Source organism: Hyla sarda, chromosome 2 (genome assembly GCF_029499605.1).
Source record: "Hyla sarda isolate aHylSar1 chromosome 2, aHylSar1.hap1, whole genome shotgun sequence".
Taxonomy (NCBI): Eukaryota; Metazoa; Chordata; class Amphibia; order Anura; family Hylidae; genus Hyla; species Hyla sarda.
Genome location: NC_079190.1, coordinates 182,135,696 through 182,151,110, shown reverse-complemented (window position 1 = coordinate 182,151,110; position 15,415 = coordinate 182,135,696). Strand labels below are relative to the sequence as shown.

The window sequence follows — 15,415 nt, the reverse complement described above, 5'->3', positions numbered from 1 at the left end:
TGATACTGGGCTGTGGAGATCACAGGCGCCAGTGCCAAATTTTAAGTCGCCATGGAAACCTGGCATCAGGCATTTTTCGAGGCCTCGCTTAACAAGAGAGTGTTTCAGAAAATCCTTTAGCCACTAACATGAACACTTCAATCCCAAAGCAGTGAAGTATTCACTGGCCGGCCGCTGCTGTGTGGTGGTCGTGGGTGCACAGGCAATAGGCTGGGTGCCTGTGCTGCTCTGTGGGCTGATAAGGGTCAGCGCTCCTTCTTTCTCCCCTGTGCTTCAGAGGCAGATCGGGGACATAGATGTGTCTGCGCGGCGGAACACTCCCAGCCCCAGCAGCCACCGCTCTTTTTAAAAGGCAGAGAGGGGCTCATAGCGACCGCGGCTCTTCCATTATACTAGTACTCATGCTAACGTCCGGTATCGGATACTAAAAAAATTATGGTGGGGAGAATAAATTTTTATCTGATTACTATCTGATATTACTCCAACTATACATGGATTTGGGATCACACGTGGCTCCATTGGTATAGCAGGATTGTTTAGGTGCTGTAACCTTAAACACCTTAAAGGGAACCAATCATCAGAATTTACCCTATAACGTTTGGCAAAGCGTTACATAGGGTAAAATCTTTATCCTCACCATCCCTGGGGGATGCTCCTGCCCCAAGGGATGTGAAGATATTAAGTTTATAAACTAGTCCTTGCTGGCCCCGCAAGTAGTCCCCTGGGCGGGGAACTCCTCTAACCTACTCGTGTTACTTCGGCCAGCAGCGACGCCCACTCTGCTTGATTGAAGGCCCGCGTCATCGCTCTGCTCACTGAACAGACGGAGCAGAGCGATGACGCAGCCCGTCAATCAATCCGAGGGGGTGACGCTGCTGGCCGAAGTAACAGACTAGGTGAGAGGACTACGTGCGGGACTAGTTTATATCTTCATATCTTCACCATCCCCGCAGGCAAGAGCATCTCCCGGGGATGGTGAGGATAAAGATTTTGCCAAGCATTATATAGGGTAAAATCTGATGATTGGTTCCCTTTAAGGACTCAGCCCATTTTCACCTTAAGGATTCAGCCCATTTTCACCTTTTCGTTTTTGCACTTTAGTTTTTTCCTCCTCTCCTTTTAAAAATGATAACGCTTTCAATTTTGCACCTACACACACATATAAGGTCTTGTTTTTTGCGTCACCAATTGTACTTTGTAATGACATCACTTATTTTATAACAATTTAGGGTGAAACAAAAACATTTGGGGCGTGAAATTAAAAATAAAACGCCATTTTTTAACTTTTTAGGGATTCCATTTCTATGCAGTGCACTTTTCGGTAAAAATGCCACCTTATTTTTATTCTGTAGGTCCATACGGTTACAAGGATACCCAATTTATGTAAGTATTTTATTTTACTACTGAAAAAAAAAAAATAAGTAAACTACATACACCAAAATTAGAATGTTTAAAATGGTCATCTTCTAACCCCTGTAGTTTTTTGGGTGGGTCTTTTTGATCGCTTTTTATTCATTTTATACGGTACATGAAGTGACCAAAAATGCACAATTTCTGACATTTTTTTTTTTTTTACGTGTACGCCATCGACCGTGCGGTTTAGCTAACCTTCTATTTTAATAGTTTGGACTTTTAAGCAGGCGGCAGTACCACATATGATTATTTTTTATTACATTATTTTATTTTAAAAAAAATAGAAAATGGGGGTGATTCAAACTTTTTTTTTAGGTTAGGGCTTATTCACATTTTTTTTTTTAGCCACCATAGGGGGCTATAAAATGCAATCTTTTAATTGCATATACTCTTCAATGCCATAGCATAGCATTGATCAGTGTTATCAGTGGTCTGCTGCTCCAGCCTGCTGAAGCTTCCTGGATCAGCAGAGCACCGATCGGATGGCGAGGAGGAAGGTAAGGGTGCTCCCGCAGTCCTCTCAGCTGACCGGGACATCAAGATTTCATCGCAATGGTCCCGATCAGCTCCACTGAGCTGCCAAGATGGTTTCTCTTTTATTTTAGATGCCTCAGTAAACTTCGATCGCTGCGTCTTAAGGGTTAATGCCGGGCATGTGCCCGATCAGTCAGGACCCACCGAGTTTAATGCACGCTCAGCCCGTGAGCATTTTTTTAAGCGCCGGTAACAGGACAAGGTGTACATGTACGCCCTGCATCCTTTAGGACTCTGGCGCAAGGCGTACAGGTTAAAAAAAAAAAAAATGAACTTAGGATTTTGTTCAGGGCCAAACACAAGTGACCGTAAAAGTAAGGGAGTAAGGATGCATTCACATCAGGTTTTGTCCCTACGGCTGCCGGGTCCAGCTGGGAAATATCAAAACCAGGCGCTCCCATATCCCAGGCGCCGAATCTCATTCACTTAAATGAGCCAACCGGAATCGGCTCATTTTTGCCCTGTATTCATTTTTGTGACTGGACTTAAACCCGTGGTATACTTCGATGATCTGAGTCACAATCTGATTCCGGTCGGCTCATTTAAGTGAATGAGATTCGGTGCAGGTCCGGCTGGGATACAGGAGCGCCTGGTTTTAAAGTTTCCCAGCTGTAGGGAAAAAACCTGATGTGAATGCATCCTTAGTCAGGATATAGCCTCTAAAAACAAAGACTAACTTTTACCCAAATAACTTTTCTAGTAGAGATGGACAGGTATATAACCACACACTATGGAGTCATTTACGGAGATTAAAATAGAAATTTTATTGTAGCCATTAAAAACAAAGAAGACATATTGTATATTAGCAATACATGAAAACATAAACAAGAATATATTAAAGTGCATATAGGTGTGTGAACACACACAGGTGTTCGTTGCAAAGTACACCGCCTTCTCTAGATTTCGGCGCATAGCGTACGAGCCGCCGAACATCGCGCGCACTTCTGGGCGACGAGTCACATGACTTGCAGTCTTAGGACGCGAGCACGGAAAAGCGCGGCACTGAGGATCGACACGTGCACTGGGAGAAAACGGGCATTTAGTGTACACAGAAATGTGTCAATTAAAAGTTATTACAAAGTACCGTATTTATCGGGGTATACCACGCACCAGCCTATAACACGCACCCTCATTTTACCAAGGATATTTGGGTAAAAAAAAAGTTTTTTACCCAAATATCCATGGTAAAATGAGGGTGCGTGTGTGCGCGTGTATACCCCGATACACCCCCAGGAAAGGCAGGGGGAGAGAGGCCGTCGCTGCCGGCTTCTCTCCCCCTGCCTTTCCTGGGGTCTAGAGCCCTGCTGCCGGCCCTTCTCTCCCCCTGGCTATCGGCACCGCTGCCCGTTCTCTCCCCCTGACTATTGGTGCCGGCACCCCATTGCCGGCGCCGATAGCCAGGGGGAGAGAAGCGGCACCGACAGCCAGGGGGAGAGAAGGGGCAGCGGCACCCATTGCCGGCGCCGCTGCCCCGTTGCCTCCCCCCATCCCCGGTTGCTTAATTACCTGTTGCTGGGGTCGGGTCCGCGCTGCTTCAGGCCTCCGGTGTGCGTCCCCTGCGTCGTTGCTATGCACGGCGCGGCGCACTGACGTAATGTGCCGTGCAGCGCATAGCAACGATGCAGGGGACGCACACCGGAGGCCTGAAGCAGCGCCGACCCGACCTCGGCAACAGGTAATTATGCAACCGGGGATGGGGGGAGGCAACAGGGCAGCGGCGCCGGCAATGGGTGCCGCTGCCCCTTCTCTCCCCCTGTCTGTCGGCGCCGCTTCTCCCCCCTGGCTATCGGCGCCGGCAATGGGGCGCTGGCACAGATATTCAGGAGGACAGAACGGGCAGCGGCGCCGATAGCCAGGGGGAGAGAAGGGCCGGCAGCAGGGCTCTAGACCCCAGGAAAGGCAGGGGGAGAGAAGCCGGCAGCGACGGCCTCTCTCCCCCTGCCTTTCCTGGGGGTGTATCGGCGTATAACACGCACATAGACTTTAGGCTAAAAAATTTTAGCCTAAAAAGTGCGTGTTATACGCGATAAATACGGTACGTATAACCTAAAAAATACAAGGTTTTTGGAATATTTTGAACAGACAAAAACCTGAATAGCCAATACACTGGGTAAAGTGCAATTGTGCAAAGGATGAAAGTGAGTGTGTATGATGCTAATTTGATGCAAGGGGTGTAACAATAAAAGATCTATATATATGTATGTGTGAATGTGGAGAATATTATAAATTGGTGTTTCCCAACCCGATACTCCAGCGCCATGTCTTGTATGAGAATGATTTTATGATGTGTATGGTCATGTGACCGCTATCTTGTGTATTTTAAGACGTTCATTGTGGTTACTTGTTACCTACGACTAAGCACTCCGGTGCGAAACGCGTCAGGCTTCTGTGTACTGCGTTATGCTGAAATAAAGTTCTGAGTTTTTACCTGCATACTACAGTTCTGTGCCGGACTATCTTCTTTGCTGATATATATTATATATATATATATATATATATATATATATATATATATATATATATATATATATATATATATATAGTCCAACCAGTGATGGTGCAGCACTCCAAAGTTAAAAAAAAATGTGAATTTATTCACCACATTTAACAGACAGCAACGTTTCAGCTCAACATTAGAGCCTTTTTCAAGCATAGTGACAATTATCAAATGGAAGGAATATATGCCCCATCAAACAATACATCCAATAAAATCCATTCATATTAATAAAGTGCAATATGATCAAAAAAATGAATAAAGTGCAAAACATAGTGCAAATCCACATACATAATTAAGAGTACTCATAAGAAAATATAGAGGGACATTAATCAATGTTTGCTTATGTATCCTTTTTTTTTTTTGGGAATTTTTTCCTTACTTTTTTTTTGCTTATGTGTGACTTATTTATCAACTGGTTTCAGCCTGTTGATAATTTTCACGTAAGCAATTTTTCCTTTTTTACTTTGGTAGTAGCTTTTTCTGCTCCATGTTTGAGCTGGAGTAAATTTAGTCAATATTTAACCCTGTTGCGACTTTTTTTTTGCGCAGTTGCGACTGTCGCAGTTAATAAATACTTGACTACCCGTAGTCCATTTTAAAATTATTACTACGTAGTTAATTTTTGGAAAACTTGCTTTTCTCGCTTTCCAGTCAAAATGTTGCACGAAAAATCGCGTAGTCGCAGTTGCGACAATTATAGTAAAGAAAACCTGACTAAACCCGTTGGTAAATGTCCATAATAGTGTCCAGTGTTAAATAGTTACAAAATAATAAAAACAAGGCTTGAAATAAGATACCGTATTTATCGGCATATAACACGCAGTTTTAAAACTTAAATTCAAGGCAAAAAGTCTGCCTGCGTGTTATACGCCGATAAATCTTTTTGTCACTGGTTTAAAGTGGCCGCAGCAGCGTCTGCTTGTTAAGGATTAGCAGCCTGGCCGTGGCCACTTTAAATCAGTGACCAGCACGCGGCTCCCGCTTTGTTTTTTTCTTAAAAATTTTCTCCCCTTCCCCCCCTCTTTTTTATTGTATGAATTTTTTTTTTATCTTCCTTACCTAGCCACGCTCGGCAGGCCAAGTCCGGTGTCTGGTCTTGCCGGCTGCGGTCAGAGAAGCAGGATGAGTGACGTCCTCTGCCGGCTGCACAGCGTCTGGGACGTCACTCATCATTTGCTGCAGCCGCCGTTGGTCAGTGTGGTCGCAGCAACCGCAGCCATTAGAATAGTCACAGCGGCAGCACCATTGAATGAGTGACGTCCCTGATTGTGCAGCGCAGCTAGCAATCAGGGACATTACTCATTCAATGGTGCTGCCGCTGTGACTATTCTAATGGCTGCGTTTGCTGCGGCCACACTGACCAGCGGCGGCTGCAGCGAATGATGAGTGACGTCCCAGACGCTGTGCAGCGTCACTCATCCTGCTTCACTGACCGCAGCCCGCAAGACAGACACCGGAGCGGCTAGGTAAGGAAGATGAGGAAAAATAAAAATAAAAATTATATATCTCAAAAACAGGGGGAGAAAGGGCATGAGGAGCAGGGGGGCCATGATTAGCAGGGGGGCCATGACGCGCAGGGGGGCCATGACGAGCAGGGGGGCCATGACGAGCAGGGGGGCCATGACGAGCAGGGGGGCCCATGATGAGACAGTGGGGCCATGATGAGACAGTGGGGCCATGATGAGACAGTGGGGCCATGATGAGACAGTGGGGCCATGATGAGACAGTGGGGGAATGATGAGACAGTGGGGGAATGATGAGACAGTGGGGGAATGATGAGAGGGTAAGGGGGGGGGGGGGATGGGTGTAAATGTGGCACAGGGGCCGATAAAAGGGGAGGAATGATGTGGCACTGGAAGGGGGGACCAAACTGAAGTTCAGGCAAAATCAAAGTTAGAGGGATGATATGGCATTTAGTCTGTCATTTATCTTATATGTAATTTTTTTTTTTAACTTAAATTTCTTTATTAAAATGGGGGTGCGTGTTATACACCAGTGCGTGTTATACGCCGATAAATACAGTATTTCTACCCATAATGCCTCCACATTTTCGTCCCCCTCCCATATATCCTCCCGCAGTGCGGCCTTCAGACTTGATTTCACATACAGTCAAACTCCTCCCCCATTCAGTTTTGTCCGATCCTTCCTGAATAGACTATAACCCTGTATGTTGACCGCCCAGTTACAGGTATCATCCAACCAAGTCTCTGTTATACCCGCTATGTCATAATTTTCCTCAGACATCAACCACTTCAGTTCAACAGTTTTATTGGACAGACTTCTGTCATTAGTCATCATGCAATTCAATGGTGTATGTTTTTCTATGAAGCCTATCCGTATTAACTATTCTAACCCCCCCCCCCCAGGTACATTACTAAGTCCCCCCTCTCTATCTACACTGTCATCCCTCTCTATGTTATAGGTTCCCCCCCCCCCCCCCCCCCCCCCCCAGTCCCAAGTTTATACACACCTCCACCCTTCTAGCCATCTTCTCCCGGAATACAGCTGCACCATCCCCAGTGAGGTGCAGCCCGTCCCTATGGTAGAGCTGGTAACCGACAGCGAAGTCAGCCCAGTTCTCCATGAACCCAAACCCAAATATTTTAGAAAATATTACCTTGGAGGTCCTTGCCTTAAGCTTGCAGCCTAAGTCCCTGAAATCATTTTTAAAGGACACTCCACCTACCTCTTACTTTGTCATTGGTGCCAATATGTACCATGACTGCTGGGTCCTCTCCAGCCCCACCCAGCAACCTGTCAAGCCGATCCGCGATGTGCCGAACTCGAGTGCCAGGAAGACAACACACTGTTCGGCGATGCCGGTCTTTGTGACAGATCGCCCTGTCTGTCCCCCTAATAATTGAGTCCCCCACTACCAGTACCTGTCTAGCTTGCCCTGCACTCCTCCTTCCCTTTTTACTGGAGCAGACACTCCCCTGGCAGTCAGAGGCAGAGTCCTGCTGCAGTACTTCTAGCTCTGAAATGGCATCCCCCTCATCCGCCAACAGGGCAAACTTGTTGGGGTCTGTCAGTTAAGGACTAGCCTCCCTGACCCTTTTCCCTCTACCCCGTTTTCTAACTGTAACCCAGCTAACTGCCTGACATTTCCTGAACCTCTGACCCACTATCCTCCCCCACCTCTACCCCGGAGAGTACTAGCTCAGTGAGCAGGAGACTCCTCTCCATGTTGTCAGTGCTTCTCAATGTTGCCAGTCGCTCCTCTAGATCCAGGATCTAGAATAACTAGCACACATCTCGCACAACAATATGCACCCTCAAACTGCTGTTCAAGGATTGCATACATTGAACAGTGTAAACTGATCAGTAAGTCAAGTCGTATGTACCCCAAAATAGTACTAACAGCAGCTAGCCATAGAAATAAGGAGATTTTTTTTGTACTCACCAAAAAATCTCGTAGCCTTCATTGGTGGACAAAGGAGACTATGGGTATTATGCTGCTGCCACTAGGAGCCTCCTCCCTGCAGAATACACCCACCCACAAGCACAGAGCTAATCAGTTGTGTCACAAAGCAATAGGAGAAGCCATACAACAAAGATGATAAGTCCGAAGGACAACAGAAAGGAACAACAGGCAACCGACCACATCACCCATAAATGGGTGGGTGCTGTGTCCCCCAATGAAGGCTACGAGAAAGATTTTAAGGGGAGCACAAATAAAAAATAAAAATCTCCTTTTCTAGGTCACTTCATTGGGGGGGGGGACACATGAGACCATGGGATGTACCAAAGCAGTAACTGGGGTGGGAAAAAAAAAACACCAGAAAAGGGCAGATGAGGCCAGAGACTGAGCACTCTCTCTTCGCAGAAGAAAGTGAACGAGACCCAAAGGAATCTGGAAAACAACCACCCGGAAACCCCCAGAAAACATGAGGGCTGAGCAAGGACCCAAAAGGCGGGGAATCGTGCAGAGACTGGGGTCTGACAATTGACTAAAAACGGAACTAAATGGCCGCCCCGGAGGCCTACCGGGCCAAATATAACCTGGCAGGAGCAGAAACCACCTACTAAAAAAATACATAATGTGCAGGACCAACGGGGCCTGGCCAAAACGAGGAAGAGAAAGCAACAAGAGAACCCCAATCAGAGATTCTCCTAAGCAAGAGAACGTGGCGAGATAACGCCAGCTCCCAGGATAGAAATGAGCTGGAAGGCAGGAATAGAGAGCCCTACCAGGCGGCCTGCTGCAACAGCTGGCTGAAGCCAAGGAGGAAGATAGGAAGAAGGCAGCTGAGCACACCCAGAGGGCAAAAACTCAGAAGGATGCAATCCAGAAGCTGCTGGCAAAGAAGAGAGAGAGATACAGAGCAAGATCCACATCCAGGCCCGAACGAACTGGCCCGGAAGAAGGCTAGGGCATGGAGCCCACCGACGACCACCCAAACCGAGAGGCCCAGGTACAAAAACCACAGGCTCAGGGCTAGCCTGCGAGAAACCGGGTGGAAAAAAACCCCCCAGACAGTCTCCCGTAGGTAACAGCAGAGGGGGCCAGAATAGGAACCCCGCTAGGCTAGAGACAACACAGGGAAACCACACCGGAGACAGCAACTGTAACAGCCACCTGGAAGACAGTAAGGTGCTGAAAAGGCAGAATATCGGGGGAGAGAGTATGAGAGAGTCTGGGACCTCCAAGGAAGGAGTGAGCTTCCCGCACTGCCAAGCTCCCACAGATACGAGGAACGAGAGGACAGACAAGGCCAAACAAGCAGCGAATCCAAATGGTCATAACAGACTGGATGACTCTGTAAGGAAGCAGCCCAGAAAAACAGTTACAGAGAGGGAGACAGAGGGGACCCAGCCATGGTGTCAGTCCAGCTGAAGCAGGAAGACGTAACAACAGAAGACATGTTCTGGACGCCCACCAAGACAGTCGTCCAAGCACGGAACAGACACACACCCAGAGGGAGGAATGACATGCCACCATCGAGACAGCCGGAGAACCTCAGGAAGCCTGGCCAGAAGAGCCACAAGGAGGAGGGTCTTAGGACACTCCAAGTAAGAAGCAAGAGCTCCCCCAAAGGAGAGTGTTACCTGAGTGATAGGGTAAACAGATTAAGAACCACATCGGGATCGCCAGCACCCCACCTGAAAAAAAGAAGGGGAGGCGGAAGGGTGGCAAGATGGGAACCACCCTAGAAGTGCCAAGAAAGGCAAGGTGAACCCCAGCACAGCAACAGCTGTAACTATGCCAAATCCCGCAGTACTCCACCAACGGGGAGTTAGATGGATGGGAGAGGAAGAATAGGAACCAAGACATAAACCATACTAGACTAGGAGGCCAAACGATGACGGCCGCAAGAACACAAACAGGAACCATACAAGACCTGCCGAACTCCCTCTAGGAAAGAGAAGTGGAATGGCTGAAAACAAGCAGCCCACCAAGCTACCCGAGGATGGCAACTGAAGGGATAACAAGATGGCTGAACTCGCCATAGGAGGGATTGCCTAAGAACATCAATACGGCGGCTAGAAAAGGAGAAATGCAATGACCGCATTAGCAAATGTAGGCAATGGTAGTAGGTGGCAAGACTACTATACTCCCTCAATGAAAGGGAGCACGTAACGGAAAAGGAACCTAACAAGACATATTGAACTAGAAAATAATAAAAGAAAAGACCAGTCTGGAGAGAGCTCCAGACCTGTGTCTGCCTCCTACTGACACTAAGCTAAAACAGATTAGCTCTGTGCCTGTGGGCAGGTATATCCTGCTGGGAGGAGCAGACTTTTCTTTTGCCTAGTGTCAGCAGCATAATACCCATGGCCTCCAGTCTCCCCCACTGAAGCAACCGAGAAATAAATATGGTATAATCATACTGACCTATACAACATGCTATTTTTAGCACACAATAAACAGCACGAAAACAAAACCTTTAAAAAAAAGTGACCTGTTTTGTCTAAATATTGTCCTTTACCTTGCAAAGTTGATGGCCAGTAAAGGATCATGTACATCATTCAGTTCCAGGTGCTTAGCCACTATTGACTGCATCTTTATTAGACTCTGCTTGTTCACCTGCTGTTCTGTAATGCTGTCAGGTCCTGAATCTTTGCCATGCTGAAGTCTCAACTGCACAGACTCGAGGAAGAGGGTGTACAAACTTTTCCTATCTGCATCTGTTTCATGTGAAAATATACAATATATATACATTGTCATTCAGATTATTTTGCTCTTGATGAGTACATATGTAAAAGAGTACCTGCCAGCAAGCCATATTTTCTAAACTAACTCAGAATATATTCCCTAACTACTCCTAACACCCCTTCTGCCCTCAAAAAATTTTTTTACGAGCTTTTAAAAGCTCTGTATCATACCTTTCACCTTGCTCTCATTGTGTGAGCTCCAGGCAGTAAAAAGTGAGCCTTCCTTAGCAGGCACAATGTAACTGAAGCCTGCAAGAGCTGTGCATGCACTTCCTGAGTTTGGTCTCCTTCCAGGCCGGGATAAAACCAAACGAACTGTTTGACTTGCGCAGGGAACAGAACAGAGCCACCTAGTGGCCATTTTTTCAATCACATTAAAAACATATAAAAAGGTTGAGAATTTTAACAGCAAGTAAATAGCAAAGGGTCTTATAATTACATAATGAACAATATATTAAAAGTTTAGTTTGGTGACAGGTACTCTTTAACCTTTTAAAGGACCAAGCCCATTTTCACCTTAACCCCTTAAGGACCGGAGGTTTTTCCGTTTTTGCATTTTCGTTTTTTGCTCCTTGCCTTTAAAAAATCATAACTCTTTCAAATTTACACCTAAAAATCCATATGATGGCTTATTTTTTGCGCCACCAATTCTACTTTGTAATGACGTCAGTCATTTTGCCCAAAAATCTATGGTGAAGCGGGAAAAAAAATCATTGTGCGACAAAATTGAAAAAAAAACGCTGTTTTGTAACTTTTGGGGGCTTCCGTTTCTACGTAGTACATTTTTCGGTAAAAATGACACCTGATATGTATTCTGTAGGTCCATACGATTAAAATGATACCCTACTTATATAGGTTTGATTTTGTCGGACTTCTGGAAAAAATCATAACTACATGCAGGAAAATTAATACGTTTAAAATTGTCATCTTCTGACCCCTATAACTTTTTTATTTTTCCGTGTATGGGGCGGTATGAGCGCTCATTTTTTGCGCCGTGATCTGAAGTTTTTAACTGTACCATTTTTGCATTGATAGGACTTATTGATCACTTTTTATTCATTTTTAAATGATATAAAAAGTGACCAAAAATGCACTATTTTGGACTTTGGAATTTTTTTGCGCGCACGCCATTGACCGAGCGGTTTAATTAATGATATATTTTTATAATTCGGACATTTCCACACGCGGTGATACCACATATGTTTATTTTTATTTTTATTTACACTGTGTTTTTTTTTTTTTATTGGAAAAGGGGGGTGATTCAAACTTTTAATAGAGGAGGAGTTAAATGATCTTTATTCACTTTTTTTTTCACTTTTTTTTTTTGCAGTGTTATAGCTCCCATAGGGACCTATAACACTGCACACACTGATCTTCATCATTGATCACTGGTTTCTCATAAGAAACCAGTGATCAACGATTCTGCCGCATGACTGCTCATGCCTGGATCTCAGGCACTGAGCAGTCATTCGGCGATCGGACAGCGAGGAGGCAGGAAGGGGCCCTCCCGCTGTCCTGTCAGCTGTTCGGGATGCCGCGATTAGCCGCGGCTATCCCGAACAGCCCGACTGAGCTAGCCGGGAACTTTCACGTTCACTTTTAGCCGCGCGGCTCAGCTTTGAGCGCGCGGCTAAAGGGTTAATAGCGCGCGGCGCTGCGCGCTATTAGAGGCGGGTCCCGGCTTCACTATGACGCCGGGCCCGCCATGATATGACGCGGAGTTACTGTGTAACCCCGCATTATATCAGAAGAGCAGGACCAAGGACGTACCGGTACGTCCTTGGTCCTTAAGGGGTTAAGGACCAGAGCATTTTTTGCACATCTGACCACTGTCACTTTGAAGGGGTACTCCGGTGCTTAAACATCTTATCCCCTATCCAAAGGATAGGGGATAAGATGCCTGATCGCGGGTGTCCCGCCGCTGGGGACCCCCGGGATCATGCACGTGGCACCCCGTTTGTAATGAGTGCCCGGAGCGTGTTTGCGCCGGGTCTGATTATGGTCGACCGCAGGGCGGGCGGCGTGTGACGTCACGCCTCCGCCCCCGTGTGACGTCACGCTCCGCCCCTCAATGCAAGCCTACGGGAGGGGGCGTGATAGCTATCACGCCCCCCTCCCATCGGCTTGCATTGAGGGGCGGACCGTGACGTCACACGGGGGTGGAGGTGTGACGTCACACACCGCCGGTAATCAGTCCCGGAGCGAACACGCTCCGGGCACTGATTACAAACGGGGTGCCGCGTGCATGATACCGGGGGTCCCCAGCTTTGGATAGGGGATAAGAGGTTTAAGCACCGGAGTGCCCCTTTAAGCACTCTGGGATGCTTTTACTTTTCATTCTGATTCAGATATTGTTTTTTCTTGACATATTCTACTTTATGCCAGTGGTAAATTTTCGTCGATACTTGCATCATTTCTTGGTGAAAAATTCCCAAATTTCATGAAAAATTTTAAATTTTTTTATTTTTTGAAATTTTGAAACTCTCTGCTTATAAGGAAAATGGACATCCAAAATAAATGATATATTGATTTACATATACAATATGTCTACTTTGTTTGCATCAAAGTTGACATGTTTTTACTTTTGAAAGACATCAGAGGGCTTCAAAGTTCAGCAGCAATTTTCCAATTTTTCACAAAATTTTCTAAATCTGAATTTTTCAGGGACCAGTTCAGTCTTGAAGTGGATTTGAATGGCTTTCACATTACAAATACCCCATAAATGACCACAATATAAAAACTGCACCCCTCAAAGTATTTTACAGGAATAGCAGCACAGTGAAGGAGAAAATTCTAAATCTTCATTTTTTACACTCGCATGTTCTTGTAGACCCAGCTTTCAAATTTTTACAAGGGGTAAAAGGAGAAAAATCTCCCTAAAATTTGTAACCCAATTTCTCTCGAGTAAGGAAATGCCTCATACGTAAAGTGCTCTGTGGGTGCACTAGAGGGCTCAGAAGGGAAGGAGCGACAATGGGATTTTGGAGAGTGAGTTTTTCTGAAATGTTTTTTGGGGGGGGGGCATGTCGCATTTAGGAAGCCCCTATGGTGCCAGAACAGCAAAAAATACCCCACATGGCATACTATTTTGGAAACTACACCCCTCAAGGAACGGAACAAGGGGTCCAGTGAGCCTTAACACCCCACAGGTGTTTGACAACTTTTCGTGAAAGTCGGATGTGTAAATGAATTTTATTTTATTTTTTTCACTAAAAAAAATGTTTTAAAAAAAAAAAAATTTCACAAAAAAAAATTCTCACTTAAAAAAAAAAAAAAAAAAAAAAAAATAGGATATGCTTACATTTTACAAGGGGTAATAGGAGAAAATGACCCCCAAAATTTGTAACCCCCATATTTGTAACCCCAGTATGGAAATATCCCATGTGTGGACGTCCAGTGCACTGCGGGCGCAACACAATGTCACATTTGGCTTTTGGAGAGAGAGAGAAAGAATTTGTTTGGAATAGAAGTCGGGGGCCGTGTGTGTTTAAACCTCCAGCTGTTGCAAAACTATAACTCCCAGCATGCTCAGACATCCGAAGGGCATGTTGGGAGTTTTAGTTATGCAACAACTGGAAGAGAACAGTTTGGAGACCACTTTATAGTGGTGTCCAAAGTGTAGCCCTCCAGATGTTGTAAAACTTCAACTCCAAGCATGCCCAGACATGCTGGGAGTTGTAGTTTGGCAACATCTGAAGGGCCAGATGTTGCCGAACTACAACTCCCAGCATGCCTGGACAGTCTCAGCATGCTTTGAACTGTAGTGTTGCAAAATCTGGAGGGCTACAGTTTGGACACCACTGTATAGTAGTCTCCAAACTGTAGCACTACAGATGTTGCAAAACTACAGCTCCCAGCATGCCAAAAATGTCCAGGCATTCAGGGAGTTGTAGTTCTGTAACATGTGGCCCTTCAGATGTTGCAGAACTACAACTCCCAGCATGCCTGGACTGTCTGGGCATGCTGAGAGTTGTAGTTTTGCAACATCTAGAAGGGCACAGATTGGAGACCACTGCACAGTGGTCTCCAAAATGTGGCCCTCTAGATGTTGCAAAACTACAACTTCCAGCATGCCCAGACAGCCAAAGGCTGTCTGGGCATGCTTATAGTTGTAGATTTCAAACACCTAGAAGCAGCAGTGAAGATCACTTTACGGCGATCTTCACTGCTGCATCTGACACCGGCGCCGCTGCATCCACTTGCCTGTGCCGGTCCCCAGCTGTCTGCGCCTGTCTCCGCCGGTCATCAGTATCTGCCGCCGGCCCCCCGCCACACTGGTCCCCACAGTCATCACCACCATCTTTCCCTGCTCTGCCCAGACTTCTAGGGGCGGGCAGAACAGAGGAAATGAACTGTCAACCCCCGCACCTGCCCTGCGATTAACCGGTTAGTCCTGACCGGCCAATCGCAGGGGATAGGAGGAGGTGGCACCTCTGCCACCTCGCTCCTATCCTTTAGGACGATCAGAGCTGTCTCTGACAGCTCGGATCATCTCTATTTTCCAGGCGATTGGGTACCAGAGACCAGACCAGCCGGGAATCGCCGCAAATCTGAATTGAACCCCCCAGGCATTTGCCCAGAATGCCTGCTGAATGATTTCAGCAGGCATCCAGCTCCAGTCCCTGCACGGCGCGGACCGAAATTCCCACGGGCGTACAGGTACGCCCTTGGTCCTTAAGTACCAGGGTGTCAGGGCATACCCGTACGCCCGTGGTCCTTAAGGGGTTAGTAGTTCATAAATGAAAAGGATGTTCTGGGGAAAAAAATAGCTGGACCCCAACAAATCAGAATATGTAGTGGCTGTGATGCTCTACA

The 15,415-nt window shown here is 46.4% G+C and overlaps 1 protein-coding gene and 1 long non-coding RNA gene across 4 annotated transcripts in view; one reads left to right on the top strand and one right to left on the bottom strand.

Annotated features, from left to right (window-relative positions):
* TUBGCP5 (tubulin gamma complex associated protein 5) overlaps positions 1–15,415 on the bottom strand; it is a 68,144-nt gene that overhangs the window by 26,046 nt on the left and 26,683 nt on the right. For all 3 annotated transcript variants that reach the window (XR_008888585.1, XM_056555870.1, XM_056555869.1), the window contains exon 14: positions 10,375–10,573. Coding sequence is in view for 2 of the 3 variants with exons in the window: in XM_056555870.1 (XP_056411845.1) it covers positions 10,375–10,573 (199 nt within the window). In the remaining variant the exon portion in view is untranslated. The remainder of the gene's footprint in view (positions 1–10,374; positions 10,574–15,415) is intronic.
* LOC130355575 (uncharacterized) overlaps positions 1–15,415 on the top strand; it is a 63,308-nt gene that overhangs the window by 35,962 nt on the left and 11,931 nt on the right. The gene's annotated exons all lie outside the window — the stretch shown is intronic.